We start from the raw sequence: 14,655 nt of genomic DNA, 5'->3' as shown, positions 1-14,655 counted from the left end.
TAAACTGCGGGAGTACCAAGCCACACTGGTGCAGTCCATCATGTTCTCCATTCCACCCGACAGCAGTGGTGCTAGTGCTTTACAAAGCACCTCTGTGTGCCGAGCCAGTGGAGGAAACTCTGCACAAAGAGGGAGCAGAGGCAGCGCCTCAGCACAAGGCAAGACCACTATGGCCCAAATGTGGCAAAGTTTTGTGTGTCCGCCACAATTGTCTACACCATCACTGACGGCTCCAGTCAGCAGGAGGCAACGTTTCCGTCAGATGGTGACAGACTACATGTCTTGCCCTGTGACTGTACTCCCAGATGGCTCTTCCCCCTTCAAGTTTTGGGTCTTTAAGCTGGATACATGGCCAGAGCTTAGCCAGTATGCATTGGAGGTGCTGGCTTGCCCTGCTGCCAGTGTATTATCGGAACGCGTCTTTAGTGCCGCAGGTGGTGTACTAACAGACCGTCGCACGCGACTTTCTTCCGATAACGTCGACCGGCTTACTTTTCTGAAAATGAACAAGGCCTGGATCTCCCCAGAATTTGCCAGTCCTCTTCCCGACTAAATAATTGGTTGGCAACTGTATACAGGTCTCCTGTTGCGTTCATGTTTCTACCACCTGAACTATCATCCCTGGGCTTCAACACAGCCAGTTGTCGCTAAGATGTGTCGTCTGCACAGAGAAATACACTAGCTCCTGTGTTAGTGGGGTTCAGTAACGCCAGCTGCCCCCCTGCTGTGTGGACGGCAAAGTCTCCTGCTCCATCCACATTCAAACTACAGTCATGGCCAAAAGTTTTGAGAATGACACAAATATTAATTTTTTTCAAAGTCTACTGCTTCATTTTTTCTAATGGTAATTTGCATATACTCCAGAATGTTATAAAGAGTGATCAGCTTAACAGCAATTACTTGAAAAGTCAATATTTGCCTAGAAAATGAACTTTATCCCCAAAAACACATTTCAACATCATTGCAGCCCTGCCTTAAAAGGACCAGCTAACATCGTTTCAGTGATTGTTCCATTAACACAGGTGTGGGTGTCGATGAAGACAGGGCTGGAGATCAATCTGTCATGATTAAGTAAGAATGACACCACTGGACACTTTAAAAGGAGGCTGGTGCTTGGCATCATTGTTTCTCTTCTGTTAACCATGGTTATCTCTAAAGAAACACGTGCAGTCATCATTGCACTGCACAAAAATGGCCTAACAGGGAAGAGTATCACAGCTAGAAAGATTGCACCTCAGTCAACAATCTATCGCATCATCAAGAACTTCAAGGAGAGAGGTTCCCTTGTTGACAAAAAGGCTCCAGGGCGCCCAAGAAAGACCAGCAAGCGCCAGGACCGTCTCTTAAAAGTGTTTCAGCTGCGGGATCGGGCTACCAGCAGTGCAGAGCTTGCTTAGGAATGGCAGCAGGCAGGTGTGAGTGCATCTGCACGCGCTGTGAGGCGGAGACTCTTGGAGCAAGCCTGGTCTCAAGGAGGGCAGCAAAGAAGCCACTTCTCTCCAGGAAAAACATCATGGACAGACTGATATTCTGCAAGAGGTACAGGGAGTGGACTGCTGAGGACTGGGGTAAAGTCATTTTCTCTGATGAATCCCCTTTTCGATTGTTTGGGACATCTGGAAAACGGCTTATTCGGAGAAGACGAGGTGAGCGCTACCAGCAGTTTTGTCTCATGCCAACTGTCAAGCATCCTGAAACCATTCATGTGTGGGGTTGCTTCTCAGCCAAGGGAATGGGCTCTCTCTCAGTCTTGCCTAAAAACACAGCCATGAATAAAGAATGGTACCAAAATGTCCTCCAAGAGCAACTTCTCCCAACCGTCCAAGAGCAGTTTGGCGATCAACAATGCCTTTTTCAACATGATGGAGCACCTTGCCATAAAGCAAAGGTGATAACTAAATGGCTCAGGGAACAAAACATAGAGATTTTGGGACCATGGCCTGGAAACTCCACAGATCTTAATCCCATTGAGAACTTGTGGTCAATCATCAAGAGACGGGTGGACAAACAAAAACCTTCAAATTCAGACAAAATAAAAGCATTGATTTTGCAAGAATGGACTGCTATCAGTCAGGATTTGATCCAGAAGTTGATTGAGAGCATGCCAGGGAGAATTGCTGAGGTCCTGAAGAAGGGTCAACACTGCAAATATTGACTTTCTGCATTAACTCATTCTAACTGTCAATATAACCTTTTGCTACTCATAATATGATGGCAGTTGTATTTCTGTATGTGATAAAAACATCTGACAAACACACATAAAAACCAGACGCCAGCAGATCATGTGAAAATATAATATTTGTGCCATTCTCAAAACTTTTGGCCATGACTGTACTACTGATTTTTAACCCTGCTCCACTTAGGCCTCTGGCTCCACTGTCTCTAGTATTTCCCCTGGCCTCCAACCCCGCCACTGACAGCTCTTAAGTGGCGTCTGCATAATCCACACTTGTTCCAGTGTTACTTGGCCTCAGTCATGTCAGTTGATCCTCTGATGTGTGTCTGGCAAGGTCTCCTGCTCTGTCCACATTCCCCTTACTAGTAGTGTGAATGAGGACAGAGCAGGAGACCTTGCCGGACACACATCAGGGGATCAACTGACGGGACTGAGCCCAAGTAACACAGGAACAAGTGTGGATTGTGCTGATGCCACTTCAGAGCTGTCACTGGCGGGGTTGGAGGCCAGGGGAAATACTAGAGACAGTGGAGCCGGAGGCCATAGTGGAGCACGGTTACAATCAGTAGTAGTCTACTACCTCTATAAAACGTGCTGCAAGTTGGCCTCAGCCAGCTCCATGCCTCATCCTGGTCTCCAACAACGCCATTTGGTGTTCAGAAGTGTCGTCTTCACAGAGAAACACACACTTGCTCCTGTGTTAGTGAGGTTCAGTAATGCCAGCTGTTCCCCTGCTGTGTAGATGGCAAAGTCTCCTGCTGCCTCCACATGCCAACCCTATCAGGCCTCAGCCTACTCCATGCCTCATCCTGGTCTCCAACAAGGCCAGTTGGTGTTCAGAAGTGCCGTCTTCACAGAGAAAAACACTCGCTACTGTGTCTGTGGGGTTCAGTAATGCCAGCTGTTCCCCTGCTGTGTAGATGGCAAAGTCTCCTGCTGCCTCCAACATCACACTACATGTTATTTTCCACTTGCTCCAAGTAGGCCTCAGCCTGCTCGGAGCATTGATCCTGGGCTTCAACACAGCCAGCTGTAGCTTGGAAGTGCCGTCCGCACAGATAGAATCACTCGCTCCTGTGTCTGTGGGGTTCAGTAACGCCAGCTGTTCCCCTGCTGTGCGGATGGCAAAGTCTACTGCTGCCTCCAACATCACACTAGTACTGACTTTTAACCGTGGTCCACTTAGGCCTCTGGCTGTACTGTCTCTAGTATTTCCCCTGGCCTCCAAGCCCGCCAGTCGCTGCTCTGATGTGCCGTCTGCACAATCCACACTTGTTCCTGTGTTACTGGTGCTCAGTCACGTCAGTTGATCCCCTGATGTGTGTCCTGCAATGTCTCCTGCTCTGTCCCCAATCCCATTAATAGTTGTGGGAATGTGGACAGAGCAGGACACCTTGCCGGACACACATCAGGGGATCAACGGACGTGACTGAGTCCCAGTAACTCACGAACAAGTGTGGATTGTGCAGACAACACTGCAGAGCAGCAGTTGGCGTGGTTGGAGGCCAGGTGAAATACTAGACAGTAGAGCCAGAGGCCAAAGTGGAGCAGGGTTACAATCAGTAGTTTTGTACAACCAATATAAAACTCGCTCCAAGTTGGCCTCAGCCTGCTGCATGATTGACCCCTGGGCTTCAACGTCGCATGTTGCTGCTCAGAAGTGTGTTTACCACGGGTACTCCCTCCTGCCCAGCCGGTTTCCAGCACCGTCAGCTGTTTCTCGGCAGAGCCTTTGGCCTAGGTGCCTCCTTCTTGGTATCTGAGTTCCAGCAACGTCTGCTGGTCCTTGGTAGTGCTTAGGGTTAGGGTTAACTCCTGCTTTCAAACAGTGTTCCAGCACCGTCAGCTGGTCCACGGTTGTGCCATTGGCTCTTGTTCCTTTTGCTGCCCCTCCGGGTTCCAGCACTGTCAGCTGGTTCTCGGCAGTGTCTTTGGCACGGGTACTCCCTCCTGCCCAGCCTGGTTACAGCACGCCTGCTGTTTCTGGGTAGTGTCAACGTCACTTTGCCACTGATACGTTGTCCTGTCGTGTTGCGGTCGGGTTAGCCGATTCTATGGTGCCTGCAGTTTCGGTGCTTCCTATGTGGGCTGCGGGTTCTGATAATAAAGGCTGGTTCCGTAGTGCCAATAGGACAAGCACCCCCTGTTGGACTGTGGGTTTCGGTAACTGCGGCCGGCTCACGGCCTTGCAACTTTGTTTTTTTCCTTGGTACCTTGTGCTACCCATTCGGGTTCCAGCACCGTCAGCTGGTTCTCGGCAGAGCCTTTTGCCTAGGTGCCTCCTCGGTATCCGAGTTCCAGCAACATCTGATGGTCCTTGGTAGTGCTTTTTAGCACAGGTACCTCCTGCTTAGAAACCATGTTCTAGCACCGTCAGCTGTTCCACGGTTGTCCCATTGGTTCTTGTTCCTTCTGCTGCCCCTCTGGGTTCCAGCACCGTCAGCTGGTCCTCGCTAGTGTCATTTGCTCTTGCAGCTTCTGCTACCCATTCGGGTTCCAGCACCGTCAGCTGGCTCTCGGCAGAGCCTTTGGCCTAGGTGCCTCCTTGTCGGTATCCGAGTTCCAGCAACGTCTGCTGGTCCTTGGTAGTGCTTTGGAGCACAGGTACCTCCTGCTTAGTAACCGTGTTCCAGCACCGTCAGCTGGTCCACGGTTGTGCCATTGGCTGTTGTTCCTTCTGCTGCCACTCTGGGTTCCAGCACCGTCAGCTGGTTCTCGGTAGTTCCATTGACTCTTGTAGCTAATACTACCCCTCCGGGTTCCAGCACCGTCAGTTGGTTCTCGGAAGTGTCTTTGGCAGGGGCTCTCCCTCCAGCCCAGCCTGGTTCCAGCACGCCTGCTGTTTCCGGGTAGTGTCAACGTCACTTTGCCACTGATACATTGTCCTGTCGTGTTGCGGTCGGGTTAGCCGAGTCTATGGTGCCTGCAGTTTCAGTGCTTCCTATATGGACTGCGGGTTCTGGTAACAAAGGCTGGTTCCATAGTGCCAATAGGAAAAACACCCCCTGTAGGACTGTGGGTTTCGCTAACTGCGACCTGCTCGCGGACGCGACACTTTGTTAATCATGGGTACCTTCTGCTACCCATCCGGGTTCCAGCAACGTCAGCTGGTTCCCGGCAGAGCCTTTGGCCTAGGTGCCTCCTTGTCGGTATCCGAGTTCCACCAACGTCTGCTGGTCCTTGGTAGTGCTTTGGAGCACAGGTACCTCCTGCTTAGTAACCGTGTTCCAGCACCGTCAGCTGGTCCACGGTTGTGCCATTGGCTCTTGTTCATTCTGCTGCCACTCCGGATTCCAGTACCATCACCTGGTTCTCGCCAGTTCCGCAGCCTTCTTGTAACTTCCGCTACTTTTCAAAGTTCAAGCTTGTGGAAATGGTTTTTGATTCTCACTCTGGATCTCCCTGACAATGACCCTGAAGATGACGACCCTGAAGACCACACAGAAGAATACCTAAAAGATGACCCTGAAGAAGATGACCAAGAGGACAAAGAACAGGAAGACACCCACCAAGATGCAGAACAACAAGAGACAGAAGACCAAGAAGCATAAAAACCAAAAGCAGAAGAACATTAAGCATAAGACTAAAAATCTGAGCAAATGAGATTATCAAATTTATAAGCAGAAGAAGACTAAGCAGTGTATGGGGGTGAGTCCGTTCCTCCTCGTGGTGCCCATGGAAAAGGCCTGCTGCTGCAGGCCAAAATGAACACGGACAAATCCTGTTGTAAATCTTTTGTGACAGGCTGAACGGAAGGTGTAATCTTCAAACTTTTATAGATAACAACTACAGGAATGCCTGACACAAATAAGAATATGATGAAGAAGAATAGGAAGAAGAATAGGAAGAGGAAGAAGATGAAGAATAGGAAGAAGAAGAATAGGAGGAAGAAAAAGAAGATACTGCTGCTGCTGAAGATGATGAAGGAGAAAGTGCGGGAGAAGTAAAAAAGAAGGTGAAGAGCATGGACGTAGTGAAACATACATATCGGACAAAAAATTAAAGACACTAACATAGTCAATATCTTTGTAACTACGAACGTCTTTAAAAAAAACAAATTCCTGCTATTCCATTTGATTGGGCTAAACCTCTATGGCTTTAATGTCTCCTACACCTCCCACAATACATTCTACATTATTATCAGTTGTTTTTCTTCATGTAGAATTAACCGACAGGGAAAGAAAGGGTTTTTTTTAATTCCGATATTTCTGTTCCATTGACTTGAATGGGACTTCCAGGATCGGAATTGGCGATACCCGATACTTTTTTTAGATCGGCCGATCCATTTCGATCCGATATTTTTCAGTATCGGGTGGTATCGCTCAACACTAGTAAGGACACCAAAAAATTCACCAAAATTGGTGAAGGCACAAGGAATAAATAATAATCAACATTATAGACACCAAATGATCATCCAAATAGTGGGATATAAGTATGCAGGTGTGTAAAGCAAAAATGGAAGCGGATTTTACCTGCTGCTAGGTGGATAAGGAAGTGGTGCTGGAATTGCGGTGTATAAAAGGTTAACTGCTGCAGAGCGATCGCCTCTGCAGACAGCATTATATTCTTCTTTAGATATGCCTCCCTATTTCCATTTTATAAACATTTCTTTCTTCCTTTTTAGCATGTGCATAAGTTCTGTGTTCATCCATCCTGGTTTCCTTAAATGCTTCCTATTCTTCCCTCTTTTTGGAATTGTTAACAATTGTGCTTTGAGAATCTCATTTTTCAAGACTTCCCATACTTTCTGGACATTTTTGTCCTTAAGGATATCCAGCCATTGGATCCCTCCAATTCTCTTTCTGAATCCCTTAAAATCTGCCTTTCTGAAATCTAACCTTGACGTCTGAGTCTTCACAGGTCTTCCTCTAGTTATCCAAAATTCTAAAATAGCATGGTCACTACCTCCTAGGGTCCCAGCCACTCTTACCTCCTCAACCATTTCCTCCCTGTTTATAAGGATTAGATCCGAGGTAGCAGTTCCCCTTGTTTTCTCCCCTACCTTTTGGAAGATAAAGTTGTCAGCAAGAGAGGATAAGAATTTCCTTGACCTGTTAGTTTTGCCTGAGAGAGATTCCCAACAAATGTCTGGATAGTTGAAATCTCCCATGACAACTATGTCATATTTTTTGGAGAACTTGGCCATTTGATGCATAAAGAGTTCATCCATATCTTCAGCTTGCACAGGCGGCCTGTAGTAAATGCCTACAATGGTGTCCTTTCCATTGTTCTGTCCTTGTATTCTTACCCAAACAGTTTCCACAGAACTCCCAGTCTCTGAAGCTTCAATCTCTGTGCAGATATAAGCGTTTCGAACATACAATGCGACACCCCCTCCTCGTTTATCAAGTCTGTTTCTTGCAAATAAGTTGTATCCTTCTAGTCTTGTATTCCAATCATGTGTATTGTCCCACCAAGTTTCAGTGATTCCAATGACATCATATTTCTTTTCCTGTGTTAGTAGTTCCAATTCTCCTTGTTTGTTGCCCATGCTTTGTGCATTAGTATAGAAACATTTTAGTTTGTGATTGGTTTCTCTTTCCCCAATATTTTTATTATTTAGATTCTTTTGTCTTTGTTCTTCCTTTCCACTTCTAATAGCAGAGTTCTCAATAGCATTTGTCAGGTGTATGGCTTTTTCTGGTCTTTTGCTTCCCTTTCCACATTGTTCTAGTTTAAAACTCTCTTGATGAGTAAATTGTCACAGACATCTCCAAATTTAGTAAAAACTTTCCCAGAAGACTGCGAGCTCCATATAAATGTCTATCGATATAGGATGGGAGGGCAGAAAAGGACCTGGAGGGGGCACATACTTTTCTTTAAGTATTGTGTGTCACATCCATTTCTAATCCTTTCCTAATTCCGAGTGAGACCATGTAGTCAATGAATGTGACTGTGTGATCTCTTTTCCTTGTTCTACCCCAGGTTCTTTACATCTAGGACATTTTACAGCTAAAGTCTCCTGTATGCGACAGTGGTCTTTGGTCTCAATGAGCCCTCAGAGATGAACAAGGACAGAAGACACATGGCTGCAGAGATTGTAACCCTCGCCCTAAAGATAATGGAGCTGATAACGGGAAAGGTGAGAGTATCATGTGACCTCATTATCTGTAGTAATAAAGCAGAGAATGACTGGAAAGATGAAGGATTATTAGACTCCATGTAGTGATCAGCGTCTCCCACCTTACCCAGGAGCACACGGTGGCGAAGAAGGCGTCCGGTGACTGTGTGACACCCCATGTGTCCGGAGCGAGGAGGAGGAGCAAACGCCGCATCACAGAATCCCCGATACCGGAGAATGAGATCCTAGACATCACCGACAAGATCACTGAGCTGCTGACCGGAGAGGTGACTGCTGGGAGATTACACACCGGAGGATTCTGGGTGATGAGAGGAGACTACTGGGAGATAATACAGTGTACACTGGAGGATTCTGGGTGATGAGAGGAGACTGCTGGGAGATTATACAGTGTACACTGGAGGATTCTGGGTGATGAGAAGAGACTGCTGGGAGATGATACAGTGTACACTGGGGGATTCTGGGTGATGAGAGGAGACTGCTGGGAGATTATACAGTGTACACTGGAGGATTCTGGGTGATGAGGAGACTGCTGGGAGATTATACAGTATACACTGGAGGATTCTGGGTGATGAGAGGAGACTGCTGGGAGATTATACAGTGTACACTGGAGGATTCTGGGTGATGAGAGGAGACTGCTGGGAGATTATACAGTGTACACTGGAGGATTCTGGGTGAGGAGAGGAGACTGCTGGGAGATGATACAGTATACACTAGAGGATTCTGGGTGATGAGAGGAGACTGCTGGGAGATTATACAGTGTACACTGGAGGATTCTGGGTGATGAGAAGAGACTGCTGGGAGATGATAAAGTATACACTGGAGGATTCTGGGTGATGAGAGGAGACTGCTGGGAGATTATACAGTATACACTGGAGGATTCTGGGTGATGAGAGGAGACTACTGGGAGATTATACAGTATACACTGGAGGATTCTGGGTGATGAGAGGAGACTACTGGGAGATAATACAGTGTACACTGGAGGATTCTGGGTGATGAGAGGAGACTGCTGGGAGATTATACAGTGTACACTGGAGGATTCTGGGTGAGGAGAGGAGACTGCTGGGAGATGATACAGTATACACTGGAGGATTCTGGGTGATGAGAGGAGACTGCTGGGAGATTATACAGTGTACACTGGAGGATTCTGGGTGATGAGAGGAGACTGCTGGGAGATTTCTACAGTATACACTGGAGGATTCTGGGTGACGAGAGGAGACTGCTGGGAGATTATACAGTGTGCACTGGAGGATTCTGGGTGATGAGAGGAGACTGCTGGGAGATTATACAGTGTGCACTGGAGGATTCTGGGTGATGAGAGGAGACTGCTGGGAGATTATACAGTGTACACTGGAGGATTCTGGGTGACGAGAGGAGACTGCTGGGAGATTATACAGTGTACACTGGAGGATTCTGGGTGATGAGAGGAGACTGCTGGGAGATTATACAGTGTACACTGGAGGATTCTGGGTGATGAGAGGAGACTGCTGGGAGATTATACAGTGTACACTGGAGGATTCTGGGTGATGAGAGGAGACTGCTGGGAGATTATACAGTATACACTGGAGGATTCTGGGTGATGAGAGGAGACTGCTGGGAGATTATACAGTGTACACTGGAGGATTCTGGGTGATGAGAGGAGACTGCTGGGAGATTATACAGTGTACTCTGGAGGATTCTGGGTGATGAGAGGAGACTGCTGGGAGATTATACAGTATACACTGGAGGATTCTGGGTGATGAGAGGAGACTGCTGGGAGATTATACAGTGTACACTGGAGGATTCTGGGTGATGAGAGGAGACTGCTGGGAGATTATACAGTATACACTGGAGGATTCTGGGTGATGAGAGGAGACTGCTGGGAGATTATACAGTGTACACTGGAGGATTCTGGGTGATGAGAGGAGACTGCTGGGAGATTCTACAGTATACACTGGGGGATTCTGGGTGATGAGAGGAGACTGCTGGGAGATTATACAGTATACACTGGAGGATTCTGGGTGATGAGAGGAGACTGCTGGGAGATTATACAGTATACACTGGAGGATTCTGGGTGATGAGAGGAGACTGCTGGGAGATTATACAGTGTACACTGGAGGATTCTGGGTGATGAGAGGAGACTGCTGGGAGATTATACAGTATACACTGGAGGATTCTGGGTGATGAGAGGAGACTGCTGGGAGATTATACAGTGTACACTGGAGGATTCTGGGTGATGAGAGGAGACTGCTGGGAGATTATACAGTGTACTCTGGAGGATTCTGGGTGATGAGAGGAGACTGCTGGGAGATTATACAGTATACACTGGAGGATTCTGGGTGATGAGAGGAGACTGCTGGGAGATTATACAGTGTACACTGGAGGATTCTGGGTGATGAGAGGAGACTGCTGGGAGATTATACAGTGTACACTGGAGGATTTTGGGTGATGAGAGGAGACTGCTGGGAGATTCTACAGTATACACTGGAGGATTCTGGGTGATGAGAGGAGACTGCTGGGAGATTCTACAGTATACACTGGAGGATTCTGGGTGATGAGAGGAGACTGCTGGGAGATTATACAGTATACACTGGAGGATTCTGGGTGATGAGAGGAGACTGCTGGGAGATTATACAGTATACACTGGAGGATTCTGGGTGATGAGAGGAGACTGCTGGGAGATTATACAGTGTACACTGGGGGATTCTGGGTGATGAGAGGAGACTGCTGGGAGATTATACAGTATACACTGGAGGATTCTGGGTGATGAGAGGAGACTGCTGGGAGATTATACAGTATACACTGGAGGATTCTGGGTGATGAGAGGAGACTGCTGGGAGATTATACAGTGTACACTGGAGGATTCTGGGTGATGAGAGGAGACTGCTGGGAGATTATACAGTATACACTGGAGGATTCTGGGTGATGAGAGGAGACTGCTGGGAGATTATACAGTGTACACTGGAGGATTCTGCGTGATGAGAGGAGACTGCTGGGAGATTATACAGTGTACTCTGGAGGATTCTGGGTGATGAGAGGAGACTGCTGGGAGATTATACAGTATACACTGGAGGATTCTGGGTGATGAGAGGAGACTGCTGGGAGATTATACAGTGTACACTGGAGGATTCTGGGTGATGAGAGGAGAGGAGACTGCTGGGAGATTATACAGTATACACTGGAGGATTCTGGGTGATGAGAGGAGAGGAGACTGCTGGGAGATTATACAGTGTACACTGGAGGATTCTGGGTGATGAGAGGAGAGGAGACTGCTGGGAGATTATACAGTATACACTGGAGGATTCTGGGTGATGAGAGGAGACTGCTGGGAGATTATACAGTACACACTGGAGGATTCTGGGTGATGAGAGGAGACTGCTGGGAGATTATACAGTATACACTGGAGGATTCTGGGTGATGAGAGGAGACTGCTGGGAGATTATACAGTGTACACTGGGGGATTCTGGGTGATGAGAGGAGACTGCTGGGAGATTATACAGTATACACTGGAGGATTCTGGGTGATGAGAGGAGACTGCTGGGAGATTATACAGTATACACTGGAGGATTCTGGGTGATGAGATGAGACTGCTGGGAGATTATACAGTATACACTGGAGGACTCTGGGTGAGGAGAGGAGACTGCTGGGAGATTATACAGTATACACTGGAGGATTCTGGGTGAGGAGAGGAGACTGCTGGGAGATTATACAGTATACACTGGAGGATTCTGAGTGATGAGAGGAGACTGCTGGGAGATAATACAGTATACACTGGAGGATTCTGGGTGATCAGGAGACTGCTGGGAGATTATACAGTATACACTGGAGGATTCTGGGTGAGGAGAGGAGACTGCTGGGAGATTATACAGTATACACTGGAGGATTCTGGGTGATGAGAGGAGACTGCTGGGAGATTATACAGTATACACTGGAGGATTCTGGGTGATGAGAGGAGACTGCTGGGAGATTATACAGTATACACTGGAGGATTCTGGGTGATGACAGGAGACTGCTGGGAGATTATACAGTATACACTGGAGGATTCTGGGTGATGAGAGGAGACTGCTGGGAGATTATACAGTATACACTGGAGGATTCTGGGTGGTGAGAGGAGACTGCTGGGAGATTATACAGTGTACACTGGAGGATTCTGGGTGATGAGAGGAGACTGCTGGGAGATTATACAGTATACACTGGAGGATTCTGGGTGATGAGATGAGACTGATGGGAGATTATACAGTATACACTGGAGGATTCTGGGTGAGGAGAGGAGACTGCTGGGAGATTATACAGTGTACACTGGAGGATTCTGGGTGATGAGAGGTGACTGCTGGGAGATTATACAGTATACACTGGAGGATTCTGGGTGATGAGATGAGACTGATGGGAGATTATACAGTATACACTGGAGGATTCTGGGTGAGGAGAGGAGACTGCTGGGAGATTATACAGTGTACACTGGAGGATTCTGGGTGATGAGAGGTGACTGCTGGGAGATTATACAGTATACACTGGAGGATTCTGGGTGATGAGAGGAGACTGCTGGGAGATTATACAGTATACACTGGAGGATTCTGGGTGATGAGAGGAGACTGCTGGGAGATTATACAGTATACACTGGAGGATTCTGGGTGATGAGAGGAGACTGCTGGGAGATTATACAGTATACACTGGAGGACTTTGGGTGATGAGAGGAGACTGCTGGGAGATTATACAGTATACACTGGAGGATTCTGGGTGATGAGAGGAGACTGCTGGGAGATTATACAGTGTACACTGGAGGATTCTGGGTGATGAGAGGAGACTGCTGGGAGATTATACAGTATACACTGGAGGATTCTGGGTGATGAGAGGAGACTGCTGGGAGATTATACAGTGTACACTGGAGGATTCTGGGTGATGAGAGGTGACTGCTGGGAGATTATACAATATACACTGGAGGATTCTGGGTGATGAGAGGAGACTGCTGGGAGATTATATAGTATACACTGGAGGATTCTGGGTGATGAGAGGAGACTGCTGGGAGATTATACAGTATACACTGGAGGATTCTGGGTGATGAGAGGAGACTGCTGGGAGATTATACAGTATACACTGGAGGACTCTGGGTGATGAGAGGAGACTGCTGGGAGATTATACAGTATACACTGGAGGATTCTGGGTGATGAGAGGAGACTGCTGGGAGATTATACAGTGTACACTGGAGGATTCTGGGTGATGAGAGGAGACTGCTGGGAGATTATACAGTATACACTGGAGGATTCTGGGTGATGAGAGGAGACTGCTGGGAGATTATACAGTGTACACTGGAGGATTCTGGGTGATGAGAGGTGACTGCTGGGAGATTATACAATATACACTGGAGGATTCTGGGTGATGAGAGGAGACTGCTGGGAGATTATATAGTATACACTGGAGGATTCTGGGTGATGAGAGGAGACTGCTGGGAGATTATACAGTATACACTGGAGGAATCTGGGTGATGAGAGGAGACTGCTGGGAGATTATACAGTATACAATGGAGGATTCTGGGTGATGAGAGGAGACTGCTGGGAGATTATACAGTATACACTGGAGGATTCTGGGTGATGAGAGGAGGCTGCTGGGAGATTATACAGTATACACTGGAGGAATCTGGGTGATGAGAGGAGGCTGCTGGGAGATTATACAGTATACAATGGAGGATTCTGGGTGATGAGAAGAGACTGCTGGGAGATTATACAGTATACAATGGAGGATTCTGGGTGATGAGAGGAGGCTGCTGGGAGATTATACAGTATACACTGGAGGAATCTGGGTGATGAGAGGAGACTGCTGGGAGATTATACAGTATACAATGGAGGATTCTGGGTGATGAGAGGAGACTGCTGGGAGATTATACAGTGTACACTGGAGGATTCTGGGTGATGAGAGGAGACTGCTGGGAGATTATACAGTATACACTGGAGGATTCTGAGTGATGAGAGGTGACTGCTGGGAGATTATACAGTATACACTGGAGGATTCTGGGTGATGAGAGGAGACTGCTGGGAGATTATACAGTACACACTGGAGGATTCTGGGTGATGAGAGGAGACTGCTGGGAGATTATACAGTACACACTGGAGGATTCTGGGTGATGAGAGGAGACTGCTGGGAGATTATACAGTGTACACTGGAGGATTCTGGGTGATGAGAGGAGACTGCTGGGAGATTATACAGTATACACTGGAGGATTCTGGGTGATGAGAGGAGACTGCTGGGAGATTATACAGTATACACTGGAGGATTCTGGGTGATGAGAGGAGACTGCTGGGAGATTATACAGTATACACTGGAGGATTCTGGGTGATGAGAGGAGACTGCTGGGAGATTATACAGTATACACTGGAGGATTCTGGGTGATGAGAGGAGACTGCTGGGAGATTATACAGTATACACT

At 47.5% G+C, this 14,655-nt stretch overlaps 1 protein-coding gene across 1 annotated transcript in view; it reads left to right on the top strand.

Moving 5' to 3' along the window:
- The window catches only part of LOC141076775 (uncharacterized), a 179,261-nt gene that overhangs the window by 38,984 nt on the left and 125,622 nt on the right, over positions 1-14,655 (top strand). Inside the window, exons 2-3 of the mRNA XM_073564073.1 lie at positions 8,102-8,258; positions 8,369-8,524. Coding sequence (XP_073420174.1) covers positions 8,181-8,258; positions 8,369-8,524 — 234 coding nt within the window. The 5' untranslated portion in view covers positions 8,102-8,180. The remainder of the gene's footprint in view (positions 1-8,101; positions 8,259-8,368; positions 8,525-14,655) is intronic.

This window comes from Dendrobates tinctorius, unplaced genomic scaffold, assembly GCF_039654945.1.
Source record: "Dendrobates tinctorius isolate UK_male_01 unplaced genomic scaffold, ASM3965494v1 ptg000425l, whole genome shotgun sequence".
Lineage (NCBI taxonomy): Eukaryota > Metazoa > Chordata > Amphibia > Anura > Dendrobatidae > Dendrobates > Dendrobates tinctorius.
Note: the sequence above shows the minus strand (reverse complement) of the source record. Positions and strands in the feature narration are given on the sequence as shown.